Source organism: Bison bison, unplaced genomic scaffold (assembly GCF_000754665.1).
Source record: "Bison bison bison isolate TAMUID 2011002044 unplaced genomic scaffold, Bison_UMD1.0 scf7180017864304, whole genome shotgun sequence".
Classification (NCBI taxonomy): Eukaryota; Metazoa; Chordata; class Mammalia; order Artiodactyla; family Bovidae; genus Bison; species Bison bison.
In genome coordinates, this window is record NW_011494876.1 from 14,889,070 (window position 1) to 14,902,745 (window position 13,676).

General features: G+C 40.0%; 1 protein-coding gene across 1 annotated transcript in view; it reads right to left on the reverse strand.

Moving 5' to 3' along the window:
* DOCK3 (dedicator of cytokinesis 3) overlaps positions 1-13,676 on the reverse strand; it is a 283,176-nt gene that overhangs the window by 115,298 nt on the left and 154,202 nt on the right. Inside the window, exon 10 of the mRNA XM_010851790.1 lies at positions 2,358-2,439. Within this exon, the coding sequence (XP_010850092.1) occupies positions 2,358-2,439 (82 nt within the window). The remainder of the gene's footprint in view (positions 1-2,357; positions 2,440-13,676) is intronic.

The following is a 13,676-nucleotide window of genomic DNA, read 5'->3' on the forward strand; positions in this document are numbered from 1 at the left end:
GGTGCTCATCCCCCCCAGCCACTGTTAATCATGAAAGTCATCAAAGTCTTCCCTGTATTAGACAATCATAAATGCATGAAACACTTCCTTCTTGGATAAAATTCTTCCTGCACAGGAAGCTCTGAAATCTAACCTGGTCAGAAAAATTCAGGATTTACCAAGAGCAAGACTGTGTATGGATAAACATGACTGTCTGTAATACGGCTCTGAGGTAAGCTTAAGTAATCCTGCAAAAGTGCTCCATTTGTACGATTCCCTTTTCCTAATGTTAAAGTAAGCTAACAGGTTGGCACGGACCACAGATGTAGCTGCATTTTCTTGCGTTTCCTCTGAAACTCTGTTAACACATATGCCAATCTGGAAAATTCCTTTGGCCCACAGGAGGAACTCAAGCCTTGGATAATCAGAAAATAGTTTCCGTCAAAATTATTATTTCATATAAGCTTAAAGTAAAACATAAAAACCCTGGTTGGGACAATCTTGCTCAAAACTCTTCTGGGCTTTGAAAAAATTCCTCAAATCATTTTCTTTTTTTTAGTATCTTAAAAAAAAAAATCCAGGGCTGTACTTCAAAGGGAAGTATAAAAGTAGATATTTTTGGCAACCTTGCGCCTTCCCATTGTGGCAGAGTAAGAGCACATCCTATGTGTTATGTGCATCTCTGATTTATAAAGCTGGAGCTACAGCTTAGGCCTCTGGGCTCATACAGATAATTAAAATGCTGTTAAATGAAAATTTTGATTTACTGTAATTACATTCAAATATCTTCATAATTAAGTTCATTTTTCAAGAGACAAGGACTGCACTCATCATAGTCAAGGACAGCACGCGCGCGCGCACACACACACACACACACACACACCTCTGTTCCCACAATGCCAAGGAACAAGGAATCGCCAATTTCTTTTGCTGCTTTAACCAAACAATATTGGAGAATCAGGATCTAAAAAGACTCCTAAGGTTACTGAGACATTCTAGACAGATGGGTGTCTCATCTCATCCTAATCAGGTTTAAGACAGGCGGCCGCAAGGAACCAGCTCCGTGTTCAGGTGTTCTCACATCACGCTCTCTCCTCCAATATTCCAACCTACATCCCATTACCTGCAACTGGGACTCTTTCCCTTGTTCTTCTCCAACTGAAGACAGAGCACTGATCTTTCCAGGCTAAAAGGTCTCAGTTCCCTTAGCCATCTTCATGTGTCTGCTTTTCTTGCTTTCTCTTCCTGTACTATCTCCTAAGCTTTGAATGCTGACCTCAAGAATGTACAAAACTTCGTTTTAGCTTAGCTAGATTTATAAATCCTTCTGTACATCTGGAGTACTTTCAATACAAGTTATCCCTGTAGAGTGGCTTTTGATTCTGCAGTAATGTTGTAGTAAATGAACAAAAAATTCAGGTAAACAAATCCAATTTTATCTCTCAGAGAAAGTCACATATCAGAGTCCTAGATAAATCCCATTTGTGTTTGAGGTACACTGGTACGGTTTGAGACACCTGACTGTTACCTACCCATCAACCATGCACCACACACAAGGGCAGTGGCACTGTGACACCCTGCACTCAACGAGTTTTGATGTATCTCAGTATCACTGAAACAGATCAAAGAATCTATGACAGTCAAAAGTGGTTAAAAATTGTGATAGTCTTTTCTTCTTAAGCAAATAAATTAACTGAAATAAATAAGGCTGGGCAGTTAAGTTTCATAACTGGGTAAAAAAATTAGTAAATCGGAATCAACTTGAAGAATACAAAAGACAATATGATATTGTGATGTTTAATACTTTTCAATAAGCAGGTTACCAAGCCTTCTCTGAGCTGATGGATCCATGATCTCAGAGAGCATGAATAATAGCATGGTTATTTAGAAAAAACTAAAGTATGGATCATGGCATGAAAAGACTTTGTTTGGTGTCTGAAAGAGGAGGGCTATTTAGTCTGTCTCTCTTTTTATAAACTCTTTTTTGTTTTTTAATTAAAAAAACTGCAAAGCTGTAAGTTTGGTGGATGCCTTGAGAGAAACTATACTTACACATCAGAGAAATCCCCAGTGGTCTTGAAGAATAGAAAGAAAGACTGTTCTCAAGTTTTAAGTGTCTACTATATTAAATTGCATCTAAAATGCACATAGTAAGAGGTACTTGTTGTATTTTTTTAAATAAATTCAATTAAAAACTGGAGCTTATTTCAGTTTTCTTAAATATTTCATTAAAACCTGATAGACACATAAATCAAATTCTATTCTCACCAGTGTGTGGGGAAGTAAGAATTAGTGCTTGTTTCCAGGGCAACAATATCCACATAGCAGGACCCTAGTTAGAGTCAACAGCAGAGAAGGGAAAGAGAATTTGCACATACTGTAAAAAGGGCACACATTCGTTCTATCTTCTCTGGGTTCCTTGGCCCACCATTCTTGTTCAGTCTCACCAGAAACCGCTCACTGAAATGTAGGAGAGAGAGAGACAGAGAAATGTAAGGGACTGCATGCTCCAGAACAAATAAAAAGGGCATTCATAGAGAGACCCTAGACACTTTCAGGACAGCCCATTAGAGAAAAGCAAGGCCAAAAGTACATGTCCAGTGGCAGGAGACTATCTTTCTTGCCAAGCAGCATGCAATAGACACAACAAACTGCATCAGAGATGCTACTGTCTACCTGCCAGTTATGGCTTTTCTCTCCCTAAAGGTGTGTGTGCCCCGAGGGCAGCAATGAGGACTGTGTCTTGTATTCTTCCCAAATACCCTCAAAGCTCTGGCATAATAATAAGCCCATAAGAAGCAAACACATTCTTTGATGTGAACACTCAGATCATCACAAAAGGATCATAACACTAGGTCTGAAAGAGTCTACATTACCCAGTTTACATCTTACCACATAACCTTTTCAGAATCATTTTAGAGTGAGGAAAAAATGTTACAGGGACTTACAAACACTTAGGTGAAAAGCAAAAAAAAAAAAAGAAAGAACGTATGGTAATTATAAAGATGTACTCAGAATTCAATAGGGCCATTAATATATTTTATTTCTCAAACAATATAGGTTAATTCTTGAAGGAAATTATTGAACTGAAAAATGTTAGAAACAGTGTTTGCAACATCTGGAGAAATGTCTCCCTGCTCTCTTACCTCTTTCCTGCCTGTGCCTAGGGTCTCATTCCTATCTCAGCATCCCAAGGTTCTCTACCAATTGTGGCAGGAAAACTGAGTCATGGCAAACACAAAGTATGTGCTTCTAAAAGTAATTTGCTTCTCCTATGCCCAGCGTCACGTACTCATTGCATGTGTCAGATATCAGTAAAAGGGCCAATACTAAAGCATTGGACTAGAATTATAAGATAAGCTATATCAAATGCACAGGTGGCTTAACTTGTTCACTTATTCATTTGTTCATTTAGCCAATGAATAGTCATTAAGTTCTCTGTGCTAAGCACAGGAATACAAATATGAACACAAATGTATACAGGGCACTTTTATTCCTAGAGCTCATGGTCCTGGTAGGCAGCTAAATGAGCAGACATGAAGTTAAGAAAAGATCTGAGCCAGATGTAAATTTGAGATTCTTAAGCCAGGGAATTAGATGGGAATAGTAGGGTGCATGCACAGAATGAGAGGGAAAAGGGGCTCTGGACAATCCTGAGAACACTGACATAAAAGAAATAGGTAGAAGAAGAACTTGCAGAGTAGACATGTGGGATCAAAAAGAAAAACAGAAGAAAAATAAGAAGAGTGGTGGGCTGCTGTATTAGTTAGGGAAAAGAGTATCTGAAAGAGGGGGCGGGGGGATCACTGAGGCCCAAGGACACTGAGAATCACATGAGACAACAAAAAAACAGTATCCACTGGATGTCATAACAGAGATCACTGGTGATTATGGCAAGAACCCTTTTTGTGGAATGATAAAGAGGCTTAGTGTGAGAGTAAGAAAGAAGGAAGCGGAAACAGTGAGTCTAGACCGCTCTTTGAAGAGATGAAGATGTGGAAGTGATAAGCTTTCAGTTAAATGGGCATGTTGAGGTGAGGGAGATCTTTGTTTAAAAATGTGGTAACATATATATTCAATTAATTTTCAGTATCAAAATTCAGTGAGGGAGAACAGCAGTTTCAAAAATGGTGCTGAACAATCCATATTAAAAAACTGAACCATGATCCCTGCTTACACGAAATTAACTTGAATTTATCATAGACCTAAATATTAAGAGCTAAAAACTATAAGAATACACACAAGAAAAATGAGACAAGTACCTTTGTGTATCTTGTTCACATTTGTTTTTCTATATTGAGCACACAGTAGAAAAATCTTTGTGATCTTAGATTATTAAGCAAATATTATGAATCAAAACAAAATAATAAATTGGACTTAACTAAAGTTAAAATCATCCTCTCTTTGAAAGACACTGCTAAGAAAATGAAAAGACAAGCTATAGACTGGGTGAAAATATTTACAGACTACTCTAAGAAAGGACTGTACTGAGAACATATAAAGTAATCTCAGAACTCAATAAGTAACAACTCAAAGATGGACAAAAAATCTGAATATACCTTTCATTAAAGAATATACAGGGATGGCAAATAAGCTCAAGAGAAGCAGGGGACATAGATCCCTGGTCCAGGAAGACTCTACATGTTGTGCAGTAACTAAGTTCGCATGTCATAACTACTGAGTCTGTGCTCTAGAGCCTGGGAGCCACAACAGAAGCCACTGCAATGAGAAACCCATGGACCACAACTAGAGAGTAGCCCCCACTTGCTGCAGCTAGAGGAAGCCCATGTTCAACAGCAAAAACCCAGTGCAGCCAAAAATAGATAAATAAGTAATTTTAAAATTTCTTTAAAAAGGACACCATCAAGAAAGGGAAAGATAATTCACTGAATGAAAGAAAATATTTTCAAATAATACATCTGATAAGGGACTTGTAGAACTTTTACAACTCAATAATAAAAGAACTTAAATGGACATTTCTGTTTAGAAGATGAACAAAGAGCCAATAAGGATATGAAAAGGTGTCCAACATTATTAGCCATTAGGGAAATGCAAATTAAAACCACAATGAAGGCACTAGTTCACTTCTACTAGAATGACTTTAATTAAACAGATAATACCAAGTGTTGGCAAGAAGATGGAGAAACTGGAACCATCATATAATGCTAGTGGGAATGTAAAATGACATAGCCACTTTGGAAAACAGTCTGGTGGTTTCTCAAAAGGTTAAACATAGTTTAACGTAGGATCTACCAATTCCACTTCTCAGTATATATTTACAAGAGGAATTGAAAATATATGGCCACACAAAAAACTACATGAACATTCATAGCAGCATTTTTCATAATAGCCAAAAGATGAAAACAACCGAACTATCTACCAACAAATGAATGGCTGAATAAAACATGGTAGGTATATCCACATTGGGTTATTATTTAACCATAAGAAAATAATGTATCTTCACAATTTGTGAGAGTCAAAATGACTGTTTTTTTTTTTTTCATTTCAAAGAGCCCTAGGTATAAATCAAATTATTTCCTGTTTTGCTGACTTCACCAATGGGTATGATAGATAAATGGTGCTTTCTGTTAACATTCAAACTATTTGAAGGCAAATATCTATCCAATGTTTCCTAATTTGGCAACAGCTCTTCTGCAAAAGAAGTGGTCAATATTGCTGGGACATATGGTATTAAACACAGTTAGGTTTCTGTCCTCCAGGACTTCTCAGAGTCTTGAAATGCTATTATGTGTTGAAGTATCAATGGGACAGGTGACCTTTGACCCCACAACCTGCCTCTGCATAAGACCATGGAATCTGAATGGATACAATTTGGTAAAGGCTGAGTGAATCTATTTGCCAATCAGAGGCACAACTCCTCATATATCCTAAAAGTGGGAAAGGAACTGTGGCAAAAAGAGTAAAATTTATTTAGAAGACTTTACAAACATCCACACCTCTATATGAGAGCGACAGGTCAGTTTTCTCTGGGTAAAAAAACTCTTATTTCAAGAGAAAAAAAAAGAGATGGTTAAATTCTGATTCTTTAATAAGCAATGTTATGAGAGAACTGTTCTACACTTACTTGTCTTTATGATGAGCTATACATGAACAGTATATTAAGCTACATTAATTTCATATTATTGAGCAAGTTCTTACAAATGAAATCCATAATTTGAATCTGTGGCAAGTCTAATAGTTTTAATTTTAAGATCATTTGCTTTTATGAGAGTCCTAATTCCTGGGTGGTAGTGCATTTCACACATTTTTCCACTGATGGTAATTCATGCATCCCCACAGCGAATGTCTGATGACCAACAATGAGGAGGTAGTCTGCGCCAGGTGCTGAGGCAGGGACAAAGTCTTATTCCTGAGGGAGGCTATTTCCTGAAGACTCTGCTTTGGAAATACAAGCATGCACCTCAAATAAATTCAGAGGAATTCTCACAGCTCTTTCAATGTAATCTTCACACTTCTTCACATTGGCCTCTGTGGAAATGGATGCCAACCACTTAGCATCTCTCATGATAACTCCCCAGGTGCTTGAAAGCAGCAAGTGGCCCCAAGGCCATACTACATGGCACAACCCAACAGATTAGGAAATTTCTAATCTTGCCTCACAGTTGCAGTTGCCAATTTAGATCCTTGGTTTTATTTCTCAAGTTCTTCAAGTTTTCCCACTTCATTCTAAATCACAGAGAGTAGAGATGCATAAAGGGATTTCATTAAGGTAAATCAGTGCTGCAGTTTTCAAATTTATTTTTAGTACCAACTTTTCCCTTCTTTTCAACAAAACCTTACACTATTCACCAACACATGAAAAATTTAATAATAGAGCTACTTTGGTTGAATCAGAGGCAGAGAGAAGGGATAGGAGCAGGAATCCTCCCTACTTAGGCCTCCCTCCTAACCACCACCTGTGCCTGAGACACATCAGGGCTCCAAAGAATATTTTTATACCTCCTAGTACAATTCAAGAGTTTTTTCCAACCTCCCTCTCTCCTTTTTATTCTTTCAACAAGCATTCACGAACCCCTACCATGTTCCAGAATCTAAGCAAGAAGATAGAAATGGAGAAATAAAATGTTCCCTGTCCTCAAGGCTCTGAGTCTACTGGGAGAAGGAGACACAGAACAAAAATGACAACACAATGTGAGAATTCTATAATTAACCGCACAGAAATGGGCTGACAAGCTCCGATGGGCTGAAGACAGGCTGCCTGCGAGATACTGGGACACCTTCTGGCAATACTGCTAGACTCTGAGCATTTGGTAAGGGAAAGTTACAAAGGAAGAGAAGGGGATTCCAGGAGAAGTGTGCACCAAGGCAGCTTGATGGTGGGGAAGTAGAAGAGGGCACTCGAGAGCTGGGGCATGTTGGGCAATGCAGAGAGGACAAACCCACGGTGTGGATTACATGTAAGGGTTGTCCCCCTTGGCCATCACAAGGTGTACCTCCCAGTTTATTAAAAGTGCAGATTCCTGTGCCCCATCCCAGATCTGGATCAGAATCTCTAGAGGGGAGGACTTTTGGAGGGAGTCCAAGAATTTGTATTTCTAAAAAGGTCTCAGTTGGTTGTCAGGATTAACAAGTTTGGAAAACCCCATTATGGGCCTTACAGGAGCTCTGAAAGTTAAACTATGAGAAGCAATGTTGATCTCATAAGTTTTTAGCATGATCACTTCAGCTACTGTGTGGAAGGCAGGCTTGTGACATAGAAAACACTCTAAAGACAGAGAAGAGCAGTGCTGGCAAGTTACAATGCTGTTCTGGGGCTGAAGAAAGGTGAAACAATGTGAGGTATACTTAGATGACAAAGCTGACCAGATGGAGCAGTTAACCAAATGTGGTAGTGTTGACCAGAGAAGGTACAAGGAGGAAGATATAAACTTCAGACCTGTTCAGTTTAGTTGTTCAGTCATGTCTGACTCTTTGCAACCCCATGAACTACAGCACGCCAGGGCTCCCTGCCCATCACCAACTCCCGGAGTTTACTCAAACTCATGTTCATTGAGTCATCTCATCCTCTGTCGTTCCCTTCTCCTCCTGCCTTTAATCTTTCCCAGCATCAGGGTCTTTTCAAATGGGTCAGTTCTTTGCATCAGGTGGCCAAAATTTCAGATAAGCATGCTGAATTTGAGGTCTCTTGGATATGCAGGTGCACAAAAAACAGGCAGCTGAAAGCCCAAGTGTGAAGCTCAGGGAAAAGGTGTGGTAGGGGCATATAGCCCTGCACTCAACTTGCTACAGCAGCAGCTGTTAACAGCTGCCACTTAATGAGTGTCTTTTGTGTACCAGGCATTGTTTAAAGTGTTTCTTTTCTTGCCTAATTGCATTTAATTCTCATAACAGTTATTTCACCTCTGAAGAAACTGAGAGTCAAAGTTTCTGACTTGAGATAAATAAGCAGAGTGGTAAAGTTAGAATTCAAATCTAAAGCTCTTTGACTTCCAAGCCCATGCTTTATCTGTATTTCATCTTATGAAATGAACATCGAAAAAAAAAAAGTGTGTGATGGAAGGGAGGAGGGGATTGCTGGGCAAATATATCTGGGAAATGCTGCAAACCACATCCTGTCCTAGAGATGAACTGAGAGTGTCCGTGTCACAGAGGCCCCCAGAGGGGCTGTGTGAATGAAACCCAGCTAGTGCCAGGATCCCAATCACCCACAGGGGGCACCTGACCCCTCCGATTAGAAAGGCCATTCCAAGCCCTGACTCCAGCACTCCCGGTGGCACTGAGTCTCTTTGAGGTTCATGGCATTCCCACCCAAAAGACTTGGAGATCAGAGGGGGCAACACTTTGTCAGATTTGGAACAAGCAGAGGCTCTTGAATGACAATCCCAGAAAACAGATTCTTTTCATTTTCTCTAAAGCAAAAGAGACACATGAGTAAATCTGTTATCACACAGTCTCAAAGTTACAATAGCGTTTCTATAATTATACAGGCCCTACAGGGTCTTTGGCCTTTCCAAGTGGCTCAGTGGTAAAGACCTTGCCTGTCAATGCAGCAGAGGCAGGAAATGTGGGTTTGACCCCTGGGTCAGGAAGGGCTCCTGGGGGAGGAAATGGCAACCTACTCCAGTATTCTTGCCTGGAAAATCCCATAACAATCCATAGGGTCAAAAAGAGTTGGATATGACTGAGTGACTGAGCACACATGCACGCACAGGGTCTTTAGAAATCATGAACTCTCAACAAAATGAACTCAATGGTAATTTAATTATCAGTTACACAGGGAGCTACAAACAGTTGTTTTTACTCTAAATGATTTACGCTCTCACCCCGGGATCAGGCTTCCAATTTTAACAATGTGCTTAGTCGCTCAATCATGTCCAACTCTTTGTAACCCCGTGGAATGTAGCCCGCCAGGCTTCTCTATGTGGATTCTCCAGGAAAAAAATACTGGAGTGGGTAGCTGTTCCCTTCTCCAGGGGATTTTCCCAATCCAGGGATTGAACCCAGGTCTGCCGCATTGCATGCAGATTCTTTACTGACTAAGCCACCACAGAAGCCCAAGAATACTGGAGTGGGTAGCCTAAACCTTCTCGAAGGAATCTTCCCGACCCAGCAATGAAACTGGGATCTCCTGCATTGCAGGCAGATTCTTTATCAGCTGAGCTACCAGGGAAGCACCAATACAAATTTTAAAATAACAATGTTAAAAATAAAAATTTTAGGGATTTCCCTGGTAGTACAGTAGCTAAGACTCCACACTCCCAAAGCAGAGGGCCTAGGTTCAATCCCCGGTCAGGGAACTAATCCCACATGCTTGCAACTAAGATCTGGTGCAGCCAAATAAATAAATAAATATATATTTTTAAAAAAATAATAAAATAAAAAATTTAAAACAATAATGTTAAAATTAACAGTAAAAATTTTAACAATTAAAAATATGTAAATGAACATATGAGGCTGAAGTGAGGGTGAGACTCCACTGACAGGACAGCACAATGAGGAGTCAGCTCATCTTTGCCACCTCCAACATTAAAGCCGTAATACTTCTGAGGAAGGTGTACCTCTCTATGTGAGAAAGCCAGGGGGCAGAGGGTTGGCCCTGCTTTCTTTATAATTTGCTAATCACACCTATGGGGACTAAAGAAGCCCCGCACTTTTACATTTCTCAGCTAAACGTCAAGCAGTCTGAAGTACTGTAGAAAAGTAATCATGATGTCAAAAAAGCAATGTTAAAATAGTAGGTGCCACGAGCCACTCTCATTCTATCTTCCAGATCTTGCTTCCCTCCTCCCTCATACTGATAATCTCTGGTTCTGGGATTTCCCACTCTTTGTTCATGATGTGAACATTATTGTTCTTTTAAATTTCATTCCTTTACTCATGTTTTTCTCTGATTAGCATAATATAGGATAAGAGGAATATATATTCATAAGTGAAAGAAAATCATAGTATTTGTCTAAGGTTTTTCCTGGTCTGTCAAACAAAACACACACATACACACACACATCTACAGATTTGGCCTGCTGTACCTACATAAGTCCTCCAGTTAAAGATAACAGAATACATATTATTTATACTTATTAACTTGTTCCTGTCACTATTTCTGCTGTTTCTGTGCAAATGAAGCAAAGTCTTACAGTTCACTAGATCATGAGGGAGTCCTGATAGGAACAGCAGAGCTTACAAAAACCAAAATAAACATATACAGAAGAAATAGAAAAACCTTGATTGTTTCTTGAATGGAAGCTAGAAAACTCAGCCAATCTGAAAACTAAATAAATATTTTTATCTGTCAGACATTTTACTAGATATTTTCTAGGCTTTTAAAGTATAAGACTGAGAAATGCAGAATAATCTCAGGAAACAATAGCAAATAAAGATTTCATAAGTACTAAAATTTTGAATGAAGTGTTTGAGAACTTTAATTTTTTTTAAAGTATAAGATAAGAACGGTGTTCACTGCACTATGTCAAAATCTTTCTTACTTTCCCTTAATACTGAAAAACTGATGATATGTTTAAAAACAGTATTACAGTGACACAGCTGACATGGTATAGAGACAAGACTACAACTTAAGTCTGGATTCTTCAAGTTCAGTTTAGTCACTCAGTTGTGTCCAGCTCTTTGTGACCCCATGGACTGCAGCATGCCAGGCTTCCCTGTCCATCACCAACTCCCGGAGCTTGCTCAAACTATGTCCATCGAGTTGGTGATGCCATCAAACCATCTCATCCTCCGTTGTCCCCTTCTCCTCCTGCCTTCAATCTTGCCCAGCCTCAGGGTCTTTTCCAATGAGTCATTTCTTCTCATTAGGTGGCCAAAGTTTGGAGTTTCAGCTTCATCATCAGCATCAGTCCTTCCAATGAATATTCAGGACTAGTTTCCTTTAGGATTGACTGGTTTGATCTCCTTACAGTCCAAGGGACTCTCAAAGCCTATACTAATTCCTGTAGTCAATTGTCTTTCATGATACATATTTAAATAGCAAAAATAATATTCAATATTGATCAAAAAGAAATAAACCAACTTAAAATTAGTGCATCTCTAAATATTATATACCTAGGAATGTACACAAATGGATATATCTGAGACCACAAAGGACCTTCTCCTTGGTCTTCCTCTCTTGTGTCATGTCTTGCCATCCTCTTGATATCCTGTGCACACAGATTAAGTCTACCCTGCACAGCCAGTTCACCAGATCACTCCCACCAGGATTTATGCTGTGCCATTATAATATGGTACCCACTAGCCACATGTAGTTATCCGTATTTAATTAAAATTAATAATATTAGAAACGGTTCTCAGTTACAGGTCATATTCCAAGTGCTAAACAGCCACATGTAGTTAGTAGCTACCTTGCAGACCATAATGTTCTGCCATATATAGAACATTTACATTGTCGCGATGGCACCCCACTCTTGCCTGGCAAATCCCATGGATGGAGGAGCCTGGTAGGCTGTAGTCCATGGGGTCACTAAGAGTCAGACACAAACTGAGTGACTTCCCTTTCACTTTTCACTTTCATGCATTGGAGAAGGAAATGGCAACCCACTCCAGTGTTCTTGCCTGGAGAATCCCAGAGACAGGGGAGCCTGGTGGGCTGCCGTCTAGGGGGTCACACAGAGTCGGACATGACTGAAGTGACTTAACAGCTTAGCAGCAGACAGTTCTATTGCATAGCACAACTCTTTAGGCTTGGGGGAAGAGGTGGTCACTGAGACAAAGGGCTCTGTACTACTGCACAGCAGCATTGTTCCAAAGCACAAAATTGTAATGCTGTCAACAGTAGGGCCAGGATACAGAGCTGGGGTTTTGGGGTTGAAGGAAAGTTGTTCAGAGGGCCATATTCAGGAATGGCAGTCCTCTGGGCAGGCATTCCTGGTCTCAGAAATGGCTATGTGAGAGGCAAGTAGACTTCTGAAAGTGTAGCAATCAAACAGCCAGATGAGGAAGTCTACACAGATGAGCTGGACCAAAATTTTGTGAGCCAGGAGTATAGGACCCAAGTGAGGCAGTCTGAGATGTCAATGGCCAGGGATCTGGGACAAGAGTCTAGAAGTCAGAATATAAGGCATCACCAGTGAGCACATTCCATGTGGTCTGCCCTTTGGCCCCTTCTGAACTTTTCATTGAGAGTGGGGCAGCCTTAAATTCAGATGTGTGCAGAGAGTAATTTGCAGCTTCATGGAAGATTTGTTCTACCTGAGCTTAGGGTTGGTGCAAGACAATCATACTTGTGCAGACCTGAACTGGGGATTTGGGAGCTTCTGAGTACTCTAGTCAGTACAGGCTGCATATTATTTTTAAGTAAATACAGTCTCTTCTCTGCACGTAGAATGTTGCACCAGTTGGTACCAATTCACTGCACAAGTTAAGACAGGCCTAGTCATCTCTACAAAAAAAGATCTTCACGACCAAGACAATCACGAACGTGTGATCACTCACTAGTGCCAGACATCCTGGAATGGGAAGTCAAGTGGGCCTTAGAAAGCATAACTACGAACAAAGTTAGTGGAGGTGATGTTATTCCAGTTGAGCTATTTCAAATCCTGGAAGATGATGCTGTGAAAGTGCTGCACTCAATACACTAGCAAATTTGGAAAACTCAGCAGCGGCCACAGGACTGGAAAAGGTCAGTTTTCATTCCAATCCCAAAGAAAGGCAATGCCAAAGAATGCTCAAGCTACCACACAATTGCACTCATCTCACACACTACTAAAATAATGCTCAAAATTCTCCAAGCCAAGCTTCAGCAATATGTGAACCGTGAACTTCCAGATGTTCAAGCTGGTTTTAGAAAAGGCAGAGGAACCAGAGATCAAACTGCATAGAAAAAGCAAGAGAGCTCCAGAAAAACATCGATTTCTGCTTTATTGACTATGTCAAAGCCTTTGATTGTATGGATCACAAGAAACTGTGGAAAATTCTGAAAGAGATGGGAATACCAGACCACCTGACCTGCCTCTTGAGAAACCTGTATGCAGGTCAGGAAGCAACAATTAGAACTGGACATGGAACAACAGACTGGTTCCAAATAGAAAAAGGAGTACGTCAAGGCTGTATATTGTCACCCTGCTTATTTAACTTATATGCAGAGTACATCATGAGAAACGCTGGGCTGGAAGAAGCACAAGCTGAAATCAAGATTGCTAGGAGAAATATCAATAACCTCAGATATGCAGACGACACCACCCTTATGGCAGAAAGTGAAGAGGAACTAAAAAGCCTCTTGATGAACT